The 15,275-nt window shown below is 39.7% G+C and overlaps 1 protein-coding gene across 1 annotated transcript in view; it reads left to right on the top strand.

Moving 5' to 3' along the window:
- CNTNAP2 (contactin associated protein 2) overlaps positions 1-15,275 on the top strand; it is a 1,190,827-nt gene that overhangs the window by 512,398 nt on the left and 663,154 nt on the right. Inside the window, exon 4 of the mRNA XM_074900878.1 lies at positions 3,541-3,688. Within this exon, the coding sequence (XP_074756979.1) occupies positions 3,541-3,688 (148 nt within the window). The remainder of the gene's footprint in view (positions 1-3,540; positions 3,689-15,275) is intronic.

The raw sequence follows: 15,275 nt of genomic DNA, 5'->3' as shown, positions 1-15,275 counted from the left end.
ATGCGATTTTGTAATGTACTCGCTGTATCCTTAAAGTTGAGTACAAGTGATATTGCAAAACTGTCCTTTTACAGGAAACTAAACCCATTTTTGTCAGTTTCACTTAAATAATACTATTAAGCTGTATGTTACTTTACTACTATACTACAATACTACTTTAAATTTATGATTTAGCTTTAGCATTTATAATTATGATTAGAATATCATCGTTCTGTAAATGCAGGAAAGAAAAGTGAGTCTGAATCTTAACTTTCCTTAATGTTTCTTCCAAAGTTCACAAACACTTACCTTCACTTCTTTCAGGTTCTTTGTTTATGCAAAGAAAATGATACCGAATCTCTCCTCTGTGTCTCTATGTACAGTACATGAAGCTGAAGCATATTGATAAAGTTAAAGTGAATTTCAAAGATTGTACAGCTTCTTTTTGCTGCTGCTTCTGCTGAAGAGAGTTCCCATGCCAAAAGCTCTTTTTAGTTTCTTTAAAAAAGCTTAATTAGTTGGCCCACTAAAATATATTATCTGTTCTATAAACTTGCTCTTGTAATTTTTTAAAAACTTTTTGCTCTTAAGGAAGGCAGTTGCAAAACTCTTAGCGAACACTTGAGAAAATTCTGTTCAACATATGTTCAAAACCAGTGTTTAGAAAGGATCTGAGGGCATATTTTCTTACTTTTCTTCATTCTTATTACTTTGCTGTCCTGTGGAGCACTACCTTTGAGAAAAGTGGTTTTTACTCGCAACATTCCCAATCTTCTCATTGCAATGTGAGCTGAAACAGAAAGCAGCTTACAGAAGTCATTATCCAGTGTGAAAAGGGAGATGTCTTGTAGAACAGAGCATTTTATAGTTGGGCTGGTGAGACAGTGCTACCTATTTTACAGACAGGTGAGCTGTTTTGGTCATTTTCCCAGTTTGAGTTAAAGAAAAACCATGTTACCTGTGAAAAGCAGACATCTGGCAATAATACTTAAGTGAGTTAATAAGATTAACAATCTGAAAAACTTCTTAAATTTATATAGCTATTTCTACCTTTTCCCAAAAAATAGTTTCGTAAGTTTTTTTTAATTGTATATATATGTATATATATATATGTATATATATATATATATATATTTTAGCCAGAGATTCAATCCCTGTTTTAAAAAAATCTCCTATTAGATATATGGGTTTAATTTATACTTTTAAATCTTACTAAACTGTTAACCTTGGCAAACATGTGGCTTTGAAAAATCTATAAACTCAATTTTTAATGAAAACCTGCCTTTCTGAGTCCATGTGCAAATCTCAGTCAGAAAAGAAGATTTTACAGCAACAGTACGTAATTCACAAGCTCCTGAAAATTGATTGTTCAGCCTTGCAATGACGGATTTTGGCCTGATGTTTGCATTATACACAGAGCATGTATTCCTGTACCACATTTATCTAAATGAAGGCTGTATTTAAAAGATATTGTTCTGCTGGAAACTAAATGGAATGCATTTTAATAATATGGGAAAGTAATGACTGACTGCTCTATTCTCCATTGACTGTGTTCATGCATTCAGAAAAGATTACTGGATTATATACCAACAAAACCCTTCAAAATATCAAACACCTGTTGGTTTCAGCTTGTAAGTCTTTCTGACAAAGGACTAGTAAAGCACAAGTCAGGGCAAAAATTTTGGGGAGCCACAGAAAATTATTCTGATTTCATAAATCGGTTTTCATCAATCATTTAATCAAATTATATAGAAAATACTATGCTGTTCTATATTTAGCTTCCTTTGCCCCTAATACTTCTACCAAATTAAACAAACATACAAACAAAACCCAAAACAAATCAACTAGCAAAAACCTACATTTAGAGAATTTTGGTAAGATTAAGCCAAGCATCACAAAATTAAGACATGTTCAAACAGAACCTGCTCTTGAAATATGGAGCATTACTTTGCATGCTTGTTAAAATATGTAGTTTGATAGGATCAAATTCTTTATTCCCTCCATGAAGTCCTGTGGTTTCTAGAACAATAAGAGAATAGGCAACTATTCAATAGAGGGGTTCTGTCCTCATTCGCTGTACGCTTTCCTTTGTTGTTTATTGTCTTCTATTCAGCTCAGAAGGCAGAACTGTTAATTTCCTTTTAAACACTTACCACTCGTATATGTGCTTTGTAGACATTAACGTATCTTACAAACTCAGGTCTGAAGTGAGGAGTGCCATCATTATCATTTAGCGCATCAACAGCTGCAGTACAGAAAAATTAACGTGAATGTAACCATTAGCATATGTCAGAATTTTTGGAGTCCCCAGGGGATCCTGTGGATCTTCCTTAACACTTACCACCTTGGTCTACTGTGCACTGTATAAAGTAATTATTCACTTTAGATATTCTTTTAGAATAAGTGGTATCAGGGCATGGTTTTAGGTATTGCTATGTCTGTATGCAAAGGACTCACTTAAATTTTTTTCTCTTTCAAATTTTTGATGACTATATTTTCCAGCAGTATTTCTTACAGTCCAGTTGTTTTGTTTCCTTCTTTGTTTTTCATGCCACTATGGGTATTTATTATAATTTCTCATATGGATTTATTCAGATGGCAACTGCATAGATACTACTACTGAATAATTTTTTCTCCGTAGCACAAATATATATATATATATATTTTATTTTTTTTTTTTTTTAATGAGTATGCACAAAAATTTCCTATTTTCTTAGGCTCTCTAGGAACAGGTCACCTTTTCTCTGTTCATTTGACTGCTCTGTTGACTGTTACAAGACACTTCTATTGAAAACTACCTATGAAGAAATGTGAAAATTCCTCTGAAAATGTTGAGAATAATGAAATTATAGTCTTTAATATCTGCCATCAGTGAATGAATGTCTTGTCCATAAACTGACATAAAAAAATAGTGTTTTGTTAACTAATAGGTATTGTTTACTTTTAAGCTTGATGCTGTGAACTATTTTACCAATAGGTACAAAACTACAAGCCAAGTGCTAAATATTTACTTCATTAATTTTCAAAAGTCCCTTGAGAGTTCTTGCATCCTTTCCTGACTTTCAAAGTTCTATTAATCAAAAATAGGCTGTGTCGTGGGTGACAGCTATGACCCTAAGGAAAGAAACTGGACACTCACTTTCCAGCAGGTAATACATCAAAAGTAAAGGAAGATTTTTAAATTCTTAGAAATTTGAGACATTGACACACACTTGAGAAATATGACCACTCCGGGTTGGACAGTTTATTAACACATTAATAACTAACAGATTAGTGATGCAAAATAGATTACTTTCTTACCTAGCAGCAGCTGTTCTATGATTTCAACATATCTGTCGTGTATGAAGAGGTCTCAGTGCTACTGTTTACATATTCTTGTGAAACTTTGTAAATCAAGTGTTCATTTGGTCACTATCAAAGAAACATTTAAACCACACTTCAGTATAACCTAGACACTCAGGATGACTTCACTAACTAATGTTTTCCTTCAGAACTGAACCTTTATAGCATGTGAGATAGATGTAATATGAAAATTTTCTCTTTTCTTCTTCTTTCCCTTAGGCATTTCCTGGAAATACAAACTCTGATAGTGTGGTCCGGCATGATTTACAACATGTAGTTATTGCTCGCTATGTACGGATAGTTCCTTTGGACTGGAATGGAGAGGGTCAAATTGGGTTAAGAATTGAAGTCTACGGCTGCTCCTATTGTAAGTTTTTCCATGATCATCCTTTCCCCTCCCCCCAAAAATAAAAAACAGTTTGGATCTCAGATAAAATCTGAATCTCAAATATTTTTTGCTGAGATAGATTAAGATGTTCCAGGATTGCTAGCTATATTGCTTAGAACTTCATGAAATATTTATTGTAACCTTAACTCTGAGTTGCTAGTTTGTTCTTCTCTGGAAGATGCAACATTGGAATTTGAAATAGTGCTTTGAAGTTGCTCCTTTTGATCTTCTTTTGCAGAAGATTCGATTATATAAGCCTGAATGGGCCAGTTGAGGAAAAAGTATTCAGACAAATGTCATGTTAGTCATTGTTGATAGTATTCAGACAAATGTCATGTTAAGTCCTGAGGGGAACAACTGGTAAACAGGACATAATTTATTTCCTGGTGCTAGAGCAAATAAACAAGAATTCTATCAAAATAGCTCAGATTGTTTAAATATGTGACATGCTTTTCAGAGGTTTTTCCTTTAGTATTTGCATATGACTTTAGAATTTCTTTTGAAATCTGGATAAGCAATGGTACAAATGCTTCTGAACTTAAGAGCAGAACTGATTATGTTTTAAGAAAAGCAAAGGTAGTTTCTAAATGTCCTTCCTTGAATTCAGACCAGCACTTACAGAAAGTCTACAAACATTCAGAAAATTAAGCGTCTGATGTCCTTTTCCTAAGTACATATTTTTTTATGCAGTAACCTGGTGTGGTGGTTTAGGCCCTGCCGGGACCCAAGACTATGCCGCCGCTGTCCCTCTCCCACCCTTGGACTGAACAGGGCAGGGAGTGAGATACAAACCCTGGGCTTGAGATAAGGAAAAATTTAATACAACACTGTAACAAATAATAAACCGAACAACAACAATGGCAATTACAATAACAATAAACAGTAATAACAATGAACAGGACAAGAGATATACAGAGATATATCACAAGGATACAGCAGAGAAGGGTAACGATGATGAACAAAAGCCGTCCCTGCTCGTCCCTGCTCTTCCTGCGCTTGTGCACCCGGTCCTGATGTCAGCACGGTGTTGAATAACCCAGCTAGAGCTCCCTCCCCACTGCTGGGGAAACTTAATCCTATCCTATCTGAACCAGGACATCTGGCTTTATTGGTATTTTAGCTGGAAGGAGCTATTAGAGGTTTGTCTTTTAATAACCAGGTGTCGGAATAAGAGGAGTAGCACACATCTGGAAGTCTCATCCATTGACTTCACTGGGTGACTTAAGGCATATGGGACCCCTTTGCCATCCTAACCAGTAAAAGTGAAAACCACCTTGTGATTTCAGTTATTTTGATTTGCATAGATAGTCAAAAGGCTATCTACATTCATTTAGAACCAATAAGAACCACAAAGAATAGTATTTCAGTATTAGTTTTCCTATTTCCATGAAATGAATTAAAGCCCTAATTTAAAAATGTATATTAAGTCACAGAGAGTTTCCCAGCAGCTGCATTAACTTAGTAGAAAAATTAAATCTAAATTGCTGTGGTGTTGGTGCTGCTGTTCTGAGGGCACACACAGGTCTTAGATACATTTGTAAAAAGACAACAGCATATCTGTTATCAGAGGAACCATGGGTTATTCTGAAGTTGATTCTTACTCAAGGAGAAACTAAGCTTCTGAAGTTTCAGATAGCACTGTGATTATTCGATACGTGGCTCTTAATAAACAAGTGTTTGCCATCATACTGCTAAAATGTTTTACGTGCTGTTTTAAATATACTAAACACTACAGCATGGTTAATTTTACAGCATGATAAATACTTAAAATATACCTCCTTACTTGTACATCAAATGCAAATTCAGGTATTTAAAAAAACATCTAATTTACTGTGAAATACAGCCCTCTTTAACAGAAAAAAAAATGCAGCAGAATCAAATAATAAACTCTATGATCTTTGCTGCAGTATTTTCAGGTAAAAGTAGGTGGCGAATTTGATGAAATGGATAGACAAATACTGTAGGTACACAACAGGATATTTTTAGAGGTAATGTGAGAAAAAAACACAACTTGTTGACAAAATTATTAGTTGTTTACAGTTGTTTTGTTTGTTTGACAGACTTTTAAAATATAAAATTAATAATAATATTTTACATTTTTATATGTATAGGGACTTTTCTTTCAAAAACCTTCCTAAAACGCAGTGTCATTTTTACATGCACGAATAGGGCTGTCCCCAAAATGTTATCAGTAGGTAGCAGCAGAGCAGTTGAGAATGAAAACTAAAAATTCACTGTGTTGAGAGGAAGACAACCGTTCGGTATGACTACTGGAACAAGAGAGGAATGTGTACAAATTCCCAACTTGTCTTCAAATGCATCATTTGGAGCCAGGTATAAAATTCTACACTGTTCCATGTAGATGTGTCCTTTGGCAGAGGCAAAGTTTTTAACCTTATGATTAGAAGTGCTTATATTTGCATAATAAACATATAAGCATTCAATTCAGATGGGTTATATCCTTTTATTTAGATATTTTAGAGCACATGTTTTAAGATACAAAAATTAGGCATTTTCTCACAGGACAGGCAAGGTTTAATTGGGAAGCCATACACTTAGTGACTACAGAAACTCTCTCCTTGCACATTACTGCAACCTGGTCATTAGTTTCAGACTCATAAGAAAAATACTTCCTTATATTGAACTGTATGTTCAAAAGTCAGGTCATTACTTGCCATATTTTCAGGTTCCTATTTTGTTTGGCTAAGCATATAGGATACACATTTCATTTTTTTCTACCAGAGGTCAAATCCATGTTCTTCCTTACCCAGCAAATTAAAGTTAAAAAAGAGGTGTGATTTCCAGAGAGGGATTAGAGCTCACATCTCTTACATGGAGAAGTTCATACAATTACCAAATCTTCTTCTTTCAGTTTTGTTTTATTTTGCTTTAAGTTAAAAAATCTGGGCTGTCATTGAAACTGCGCCTTTTGTATTTTGTGTATAGATGAGATCTGGGGGTTGTCTTCTAACAGAGGAGCTCATAGAAGACACCAAAAGAGTTATGAACTCCCTCTACAACAAGGTTTAGACTTGTATTTTCCTCTGTGAATAAACAGTGCCATTGAACTTAGAAAATATTTTCATTCTCCATAGGGCAAAACTGATTGCCTTACAAAAAAAATATTAAATTACTTTATTGTACTATTATTGGATAAATAACTTGCTTAATGGCTATGTTCATGGAGGACTTGCAGAGAAAAACAAGCCTGCATAACAGCAAATGGACTATTGTGTAACATAACACTTTTTAAACAATGGGAGTTTTAGCTTTTATTTTAAAATTATCATTATCATACATTGTAAAGGGGGAAAAGAATCTTTACACTTGCAGTGACATCATTTATCAAAAAGCAAGTCACAAAGAAATTAATATAATCAAAGGCAAAATATCCACCGAATCAGTTAAGTTAAAACTGATAGCAGATGCTTATTTGTGCTCTCTTGGAGGAAGAGAGCAAAGGCACTTGATGTATATCTTCCATCATGTCCACGTTTATGAATTTTTGAGAGAGGCAGCAAAGACATGGCATCTGGAGGCTATGACTACTGCACTATAATACATTTTACTACTCATTCGTAGAAGATCGTAATAAGCTCCTGCAGGATCATTGCCATAGGTCCCTTAATGTCCATTCTGTGGCACCTCCAAAAATGGCAGTTGTGATACTACTGGTTAGTCTTTGGAGACACTTTTCAAGGGAACTGTATGAGGCCTTCTGAGTGCTGAAATCCCATGAGTGGAAAGCACTCACCAATACCTTTGTTCGCAGAATGTTTTTGATGTGGCTGTGTTGATTTTCTGTCTGAACCTGTTTGACTCAGTTGTATGTCTGATGGTAAGAATTTTCAAATTTCAGATGATTCACTTCTGAATACTAGGATACGACTGAAGTAAATCACTTGGAGACAGCAGAAAATCATGCAAATAGTCAGTATAGTTAAGGCAAATAGTTGACAGGAATGATGATAAAGCTTCATGAATGGCTGTTTCCATTCATTGACCTTCTCTGTTTGCTAATACTACTTGGGAAGTAACGTGGCTGAACAAATGTCACCTGAGCTGTGTTTGTAGATCCGTTCGTTTTGGTTATCAGCTATACTACTTGTATTATCCTATGTCAAATGTTACTGTTTCAGTTTCCTGATATTTTCAGCTGAGGCAGGGGAAAGAAGGAAGAAGAGTAACCATGGTCCGTAGGGTTTTAGGAAATAATTAATGTTTGTATGGAGAACATTTACTCTCCAGATAGTAAAGAGACAGAACCTTGGTCATGTAAACATGTTACAAGAACAAAAATAAGGTTTGGAGATGCTGTTAAGGGATGAACCAAGTGAATGTTTGCAAAAACTGATTAGGAAGTACTGAAGTGCTAAAAAGTATGGGCTGAGCAGATCTTTTGGGTAATTGTTGGTGTAGTTGACTCTGTCTGTGTGAAGTGACTTTGACTTAAGCCATTGTTTCCTTTGGCGCTTAATTCCACATTCAGCTATGCTGCTCATTGTTAGGAAAAGTTCTGTGATACTTGTTTGAAACCTCCTTTGCTTGGTTTCATTTGGCTGGCACTAACTACCCATCTCTCATTTGCTCTACCGTGTCCAGAAGCATTTATTGCATCCAAACATCAAAGACACTATTTAAGGTAGATGAGCAAGTCTCTTTTACTTCCCTTTTGTGGAATCTGATCCAGTTTCACTTGGCCAGATTCAGGAGTATACCCTGGGCACTTTGTTTCATCAGCATAGCATTTAAAAAAAAAAAAAAAAAAAAAAGTATGAGCCAAAGACCCTTGAAGTCTCATGGTTGCTACTGGAACACCCTGTGTTGAATAGAATACAGCTCTACATGTATATAAAAGTATCCATACATATTCCTGCTATTACACTTTTGGTACCTGTGTTGAATATTCACCTAAATGGTGAAAATAATAATGTAGTCCAGTAATCTGCATAGATTCCCTGTCTCTTCTTATGATATTTTATTACTTATAATAAATGTGCCAAGTTGTCTGGTCAGATGTTTCTGACCATCTAAGTGGTGGAACTGCATAAAAATATTAACTGGCAGAAAGAAAAAAAACATTTTGAAGTGTATATTTTGTGAAATCATGTTATCATATTTCTAGCAATTTTATTAAATTGCTGTAACAGTGCTTTGAATATACAGCGATATAGTTGTGAGGAAAAAACCCCTACAGAACTGAAACAATCATTCAGCAGAGGTTCTGTGAAATGGGTAACTGCTTGTGACAGTGGATGGGACAGTTTAGAGTTCTGCTAAACATTCAACCTTTTTTCCCCTTTTCTCTTAAATTTCAGTATTTTTATACTGGGTAGTTCTATATGTGTTTAGGTCTATGTGTTTGATTTTTAGCCATCATCTTCACAGCTCATCGGCAACAAAAATAGCTTGATATTCTCTTTCTGACATTAAAGGTGCATGGCTGAATACTCACATCTAAACTAGGGAGAGTAAGGGAAATGAACTGTTATTTTTCTTTGCAAACTTTTAAAGATCTCTTTGAATATGTGCTCTGTTTGTAAGCTTGCTTCTTTGTTAACATACTTTCGAGCTTATTGCCATGCAGGAGGTTTTTTTTTTTCCTTAAGGGTCATAAAAATAGATATCTTTCCTCCTCCATATATTCTCAGGTCATGGTAGTCTTTAAACAGTAGAGTTTTGCAATTTAAGACCAAAAATTACATCTGTCTTTATAAGCATTCTGGGTATGGATTGTTTTTCTCCATCCCCTCTCTAGAAAGAGATGGTTGTGATTGTTCCTACATGCATGTTCATACATTTTGACATGAAATTAAGTAAGAACAGGCTTCAGTCCATTTATTACCTTTGGTTATTACCATTAACAAATATGGGTCTATTTTGGTAGTAGGTACTACTTAAAATTTAAATAATCTTTTTCCTGCATTTTAAAAATATAAAAAAAGATTTAGTATTTGTGTATTGCATTTAAAAACTTACTTCTAAAATCAGAAGATTCAGGCCGAAACAGAGAAAAAAAAAATCCAAATACCTTATTTCTCGATTTTAACTCTTCTTTTTTTTTTTTTTTTTTTTTCTCCTAAATGGAATATTTCAGGAAGATTTGACATAAAATGAGTTTGTAGTAACAAAAATTCTTAAGAACACATCTCTATGTTTTGTCCTTTACCTTTTTGTTAATCTGATGCAATGTGAATTTCTTTTCACTCAACTTTTTGAAACTGGCAGCAAACTGAAAAGTCCATTATTTTTCTATTTGGAGTAGTAATGAGGTTACTGGTAGATATTCTCAAGCACCATGGCTTTGAGGACTGCAACAACTGTGTGTATTCTTTAGAGGTTAATTTTTAGCTGGCAATGAATGTATAATCAGTAAGAGAAAAACAAATATATTTTGTATGAGTACATGCCCCACCAGCTTGTTCAATTGTATTCTCAGGCAGTTTTCAGTTACACTTGAACATTTTTTTAATCATTCAGCATTCCCCTTAGAAAGCTGTATGTAGCTGGTTTGTTTGAAAGGCTCTTTTAATTTTTTTTCCTGTGGAAAGGACAAAACTTATCCCTGCTAAATAAACAGATTGTATGGCCAAATACGATAAAATCTTTCAGATTTTGATTAAGGTTTATTAAAATCAGATCTGCCTCTTCTCTTGTGGAAGAGAGCAGACTAAAATTTTCTAACATTGTAATTGCTCACACACCCTGCAAAAAGGGTCTTCCATACAGTTGTCTGTAATCAGTTAACAGAAGAATGGAGATTTTAAACGTATCTTTAGAATCCATAAACATCTGAAAAAGTAGAAAACGGAAGTAAAGTTACAGCATGCTTTTTCACAAAGGAAGGATGGCAGCTTTCAAGGAAATAGCTTCAGTCTAATCACAATAGTCTCACCTTTAACCTTTTTTGCCTGAATGAATGCTCATCATGGTTTTGCCCAGCATTATTTTCTTGCATTCCTGTAAGTGGTGATTGATCCATTTGTCTGTGATGACTTATTCACTAGAAAAATCAGGTGAGTTTTTTCTCATGGAAAAAAAAACTTCGTCAGATTTCAAACTGTAGGTCTTGGTTTTCTGCTATTGATTTGGATCCTGAAAGGCCTCACTGGTATTTGTTTTCCTGCATGTCTGGAATAAAACATATATTAAGGATGCAGTTACTTTCAGGCTCAGTTCAATTTATTCTGCTTTTCCCTAAACTTTAAGTGAAGATGATGCATTTTGTATTTTTATTTTAAGCAAAATGGCAAATGGGATCTTGCTATGTGTAAACTCTTATTTCCTTTCTGCCAAAGGTAATGTTAGTGTTCTCTGATTTGAAACTGCATATATTAAAGGGTCAACATTTCTGAGGGGAAATAACAAAATTTAACTCTTCATAATAATGCTTTTATAAGTTGAAAGTGATCCTTGGGAGTTATATGCAGATTATCCCTATACTGAGTTGAGTTTATAAAGTAAGTCCTGCTTTAAAGCTGAAGTCCCATCTTCATGAGAATAACTTTGGAAGATTATGTCACTCTGGTGCCAACTTTTCCCCAAATCCTCTTAACAGGGAAAATGTTCAGGTTTTTCCATCTCATAAGGGTGACATGCTATATGCCCCTTCTCTAGTGGCCAATAATGGTCACCTTGCCCTTTGCTCACTGCTGCCATTGAATGCCCTTCAAGAGAAGAGAATAGTTCAGTTGGAAGGTACCGGCAAAAGCCGTCTAGTCCAACTACCTGACGCCTTCAGGCCTGACCAGTGTTAAAGCTTGGTTGGTAAGCGCATTGTCCAAATGCCTCTCAAACACTGACAGGCATGGGCTTCCTCCAAAGGGTGCTGGGCAGAGGGGCAGTGGGTGGGGCTGAGCATGGGGGGCCCTGTCAGTCACCCCCATCTCAAAGTGCCACCCCCATGTCACAAAGCCACCCCCAGCAACGCAGAAGTCGATGTGCGCCGGGGCAGTAAAAAAGGGGGCACCTGCCAGTGTCCAACTGCCAGAGCTGCCCCGGGGGCAGCCAGAAGACATCCCAGAGGAGATCCTTGAGGGGAGGGTGGGATTACTGGCAGGGGGCTGAGGGGGGAAGACCAGCGGCTGGAGGAGGCGCCTGGAGGTTCTCCGCTGCAAGGCCAGATCCCAGCATGGCCACGTTCAAAGCCCACGGGATGGATGGAAATCCTGCTTCAGCCTTCAGGGAACAGACACAAACCCCTCAGGAGATGAGAAGAACCACCAACCCCTGGAGCTGCCCGAGGCTCTCAGGCCTTTCCATCTGGGTAGCCGTGGCCAGCCCCAGGGAATGCCTTCTTGAGGAGCACTGCAGAGCTCGCTGGCCTCATCCCCTGCGGAGCCACAGGCAGCAGACGTAAGAAATGGGATGCAGGGATGTTGCCAGGAGTCCAACCCAATTCTTTGGAGCACCCACTGGTGCTCTGCCAGGCATGGGAAGGATTCTTGCCCCTAAGGTTGATCAGGCCGGGGGCCTTTGGGCACTCTCGGGAGCCCCTGAGCTGGCTCCAGGCTGAGGGAGAACAGGGCTTGGGCATCTCCTGGGAGGCGTGACCAGCCTGTGGGACGCGGAGGCAGGTCTTGCTCACCTGCTCAGGGAGTAGCCGATCGCCACTGCTGGGGTCAGGAAGGAATTTTCCCCCGGGGCACATTGGCGCTGGGCCCCGGGGGTTTTTTGCCTTCCTCTGCAGCACTGAGCATGACCACTTGCCAGGGCTCCTCCGGTCCCTTTTGGCCGGGTCACTGCCTGCTGCTCGTGCACCACGAAGGCGGCCTCTCGTGCCCTGCAGCTGGGGGGAGGAAGGCTTTTTTTCCCCCACGGTGGGCTAGCCAGTGTCCCCGGGGGTTTTTTGCCTTCCTCTGCAGCGCTGAGCACGGCCCCTGGCCAGGGCTCCTTTGGGCCATGCTGGCCAGGTGCCTGCTGCTCCTGCTCCACCAAGATGGCCCTCGTGCCCCGCATCCGGGGGGAGGAAGCTCTCTAGACTCCCAGGGTGGGCCCCAAGGGTGCCCCCCGGGGTTGCTCCTTGTCCTCTGTGGCACTGAGCACAGCCCCTGGCCAGGGCTCCTCTGAGCCCTTTCGCTGGGTTCTTGCCTGCGGCTCTTGCCCCTCCAAGGCCCCCCCCGTGCCCTGGCTCTCCCTGGCTCTCTCGCCCATCGCAAGCTTGTAGCGGGAGCGACTCTGCTCCCCCTTGGCTCCATTTCCCCGGGGGTTCTTGCTTGTGCCCAGCAGCCTGTGCTTGGAAGGGCTCCAGGCTCGCTGCCCCATCCGGAGCTGCCCCTTTCCATCCCTCCTGCCTGCAACACAAGCGCCGGGCAGGCACGAGAGCGCTTCTGTGTGTCACTGGCCAGGAGGCACAGCGGCGGAGCAAGTCTGGGAAGGCAAAAACTGTGTTTGTCACTGATATGTGTCATACTTGGGAAGATAACCCGTGGTACCACATACTACTTCTTTTATGTTTGGTTGGTACCAACAGTCATTCTTAATGTTCTCACTCTTCAGGAAACAGGGAGTGCTTGGCCTGTATTCCTGCTGCTACTTTCTGTGGCTTTCCTTTGCCAGGCTGTGAGGGAAAACCCGTTTTCAAGTTAAACTAAAGAATGCATCAGTCTGCTTCTGACTACACGTGTGAGAGGAGAGAAGAGGAAAATAGTTCAGCTAGAAGGGACCTACAACAACCATCTAGTTCAACTGCATGAGCACTTCAGGACTGACCAAAAGTTAAAGCATGGTTGTTAAGGGCGTTGTTGTAATGCCTCTCAAACATTGACAGTCATGGGGCATCAACAGCCTTTCCAGGAAGCCTATTGCAGTGTTTGACCATCCTCCCAATAAAGAAATGTTTCCTCATGTCAAGTCTGAACCTCCCCTGATGGATGCAGCTCTGAGCCATTCCCACACGTCCTGGCGCTGGGTACCAGGGAGAAGAGCTCAGCACCTCCCTCTGCCCTTCCCCTCCCCAGGAAGCTGCAGAGAGCAGTGAGGTCGCCCCTCAGCCTCCTCCTCTCCAAACCAGACAAACCCAAAGCCCCAGCTGCTCCTCACAGGACATGTCTCCAGAGCCTTCACCAGCTCTATTGCCCTCCTCTGGACACATTCAAGTACTTTCACATTCTTTTTAAATGTTGGGGCCCAGAACTGACAACAGCACTCAAGGTGAGGCCGCACCAACGCTGAATACAGCGGGATAATCCCCTCTTTTGCCCGGCTCCTTCTGCCATCTTTGATGCAACCCAGGGTGCCGTTTGCCCTCTTGGCTGCCAGGGCGCATGCTGCTGACTCCTGTTGAGCCTCCTGTCAACCAGCACCCCCAAACCCCTTCTCCCAATTTAGACTTGTGCCTGATGTTATTCCATCCCATGTGCAGAATCCAGCATTTGTTCTTATTCAGAATCATGCCATTGATGATTGCCCGATGCTCCAGTCTGTTCAGATCCCTCTGCAAGGCCTCTTGTCCCTTGAGAGAGTCAGCAGCAGCTCCAAGTTTGGTATCAGCTAACTCACTAGCAGTTCATTCAACTTCTGCATACAGATAGTCGATAAATATATTGAACAGAACTGGCCCTAGAATCGAGTCCTGAAGAACAGTGCTGGTGACTGGTCACTGACCAGATGTAGCCTCAGTCACTGCAACCCTTTGATCCCTGCCCTTCAGCCAGTTCTTCATCCAGGGCACTGTCTACCTGCTCATCTCACAGTTGGACAACTTGTCCAGAAGGATGGTGTTAGGGACCGTATAAAAAGCTTTACTAAAATTCAGAAAAACTACATCTGCTGCCTTCCGTTCACCCACTAGAAGGGTGATGTTATCATAAAAGGATATCAGATTAGACAGGACTTTCTCTTTGTGAACCTATGTTGACTCAGCCTGATGATTACATTGTTCTTTAAAAGTCTTTCGATAGCAGTATGATCTTCACCATGATTCCTCCAGGTTGGAGGTTAGACTAACAAGTGTATAGTTCCCTGGGGCTTCTTTCAAGCCCTTCCTGTACATTGGAGTAACACTGGCTGGCTTGCAGTCAGCAGGTAGCTCCCCAGGGTCCCAGGGCCTTTGGTAGATGAATGAGAGGGGTCCTGCTGTAACGTCCACCAGCTCCTTCAGTACTCTGGGATGAATCATGGACTTATGAGCATCCAGCTGATACAGCTGGTGCCTTTCAGTGTCAGTGTCCATGAATGGAAAATCACTGTTCCTGCAGTCGTGATCCTCCAACTCAGAGGACAAGGCCCCCCTAGGTCTATCAGTATTAATAAAGACTGTGGGGGAAAGAAAAAAAAAAAAGCGCATTGAATGCCTCTGCTTTTTCTTCATCCTGATTTATCAGGTGGCTGTCAGTCCAATGTTTTCCTTAGACATTCTCTTGCTATTAACATACTTTAAAAAGCCCTTCTTGTTATCTGACACATACTGGCAAGTTTCACCTCTAGTTGAGCTTTGGCCTTTCGTGACTTCTCCCTGCATAAGCAAACCATGGCTCTGTAATCTTCTTGTGAAGCCTGACCTCGCTTCCATAGATCATACAATTTCTTTTTCCTCCTGAGTTCCAAGCAGAGTTCTCTGTTCAGC

This window comes from Athene noctua, chromosome 2, assembly GCF_965140245.1.
Source record: "Athene noctua chromosome 2, bAthNoc1.hap1.1, whole genome shotgun sequence".
NCBI classification, from domain to species: Eukaryota; Metazoa; Chordata; class Aves; order Strigiformes; family Strigidae; genus Athene; species Athene noctua.
This window is presented reverse-complemented; position numbering and strand designations above follow the sequence as displayed.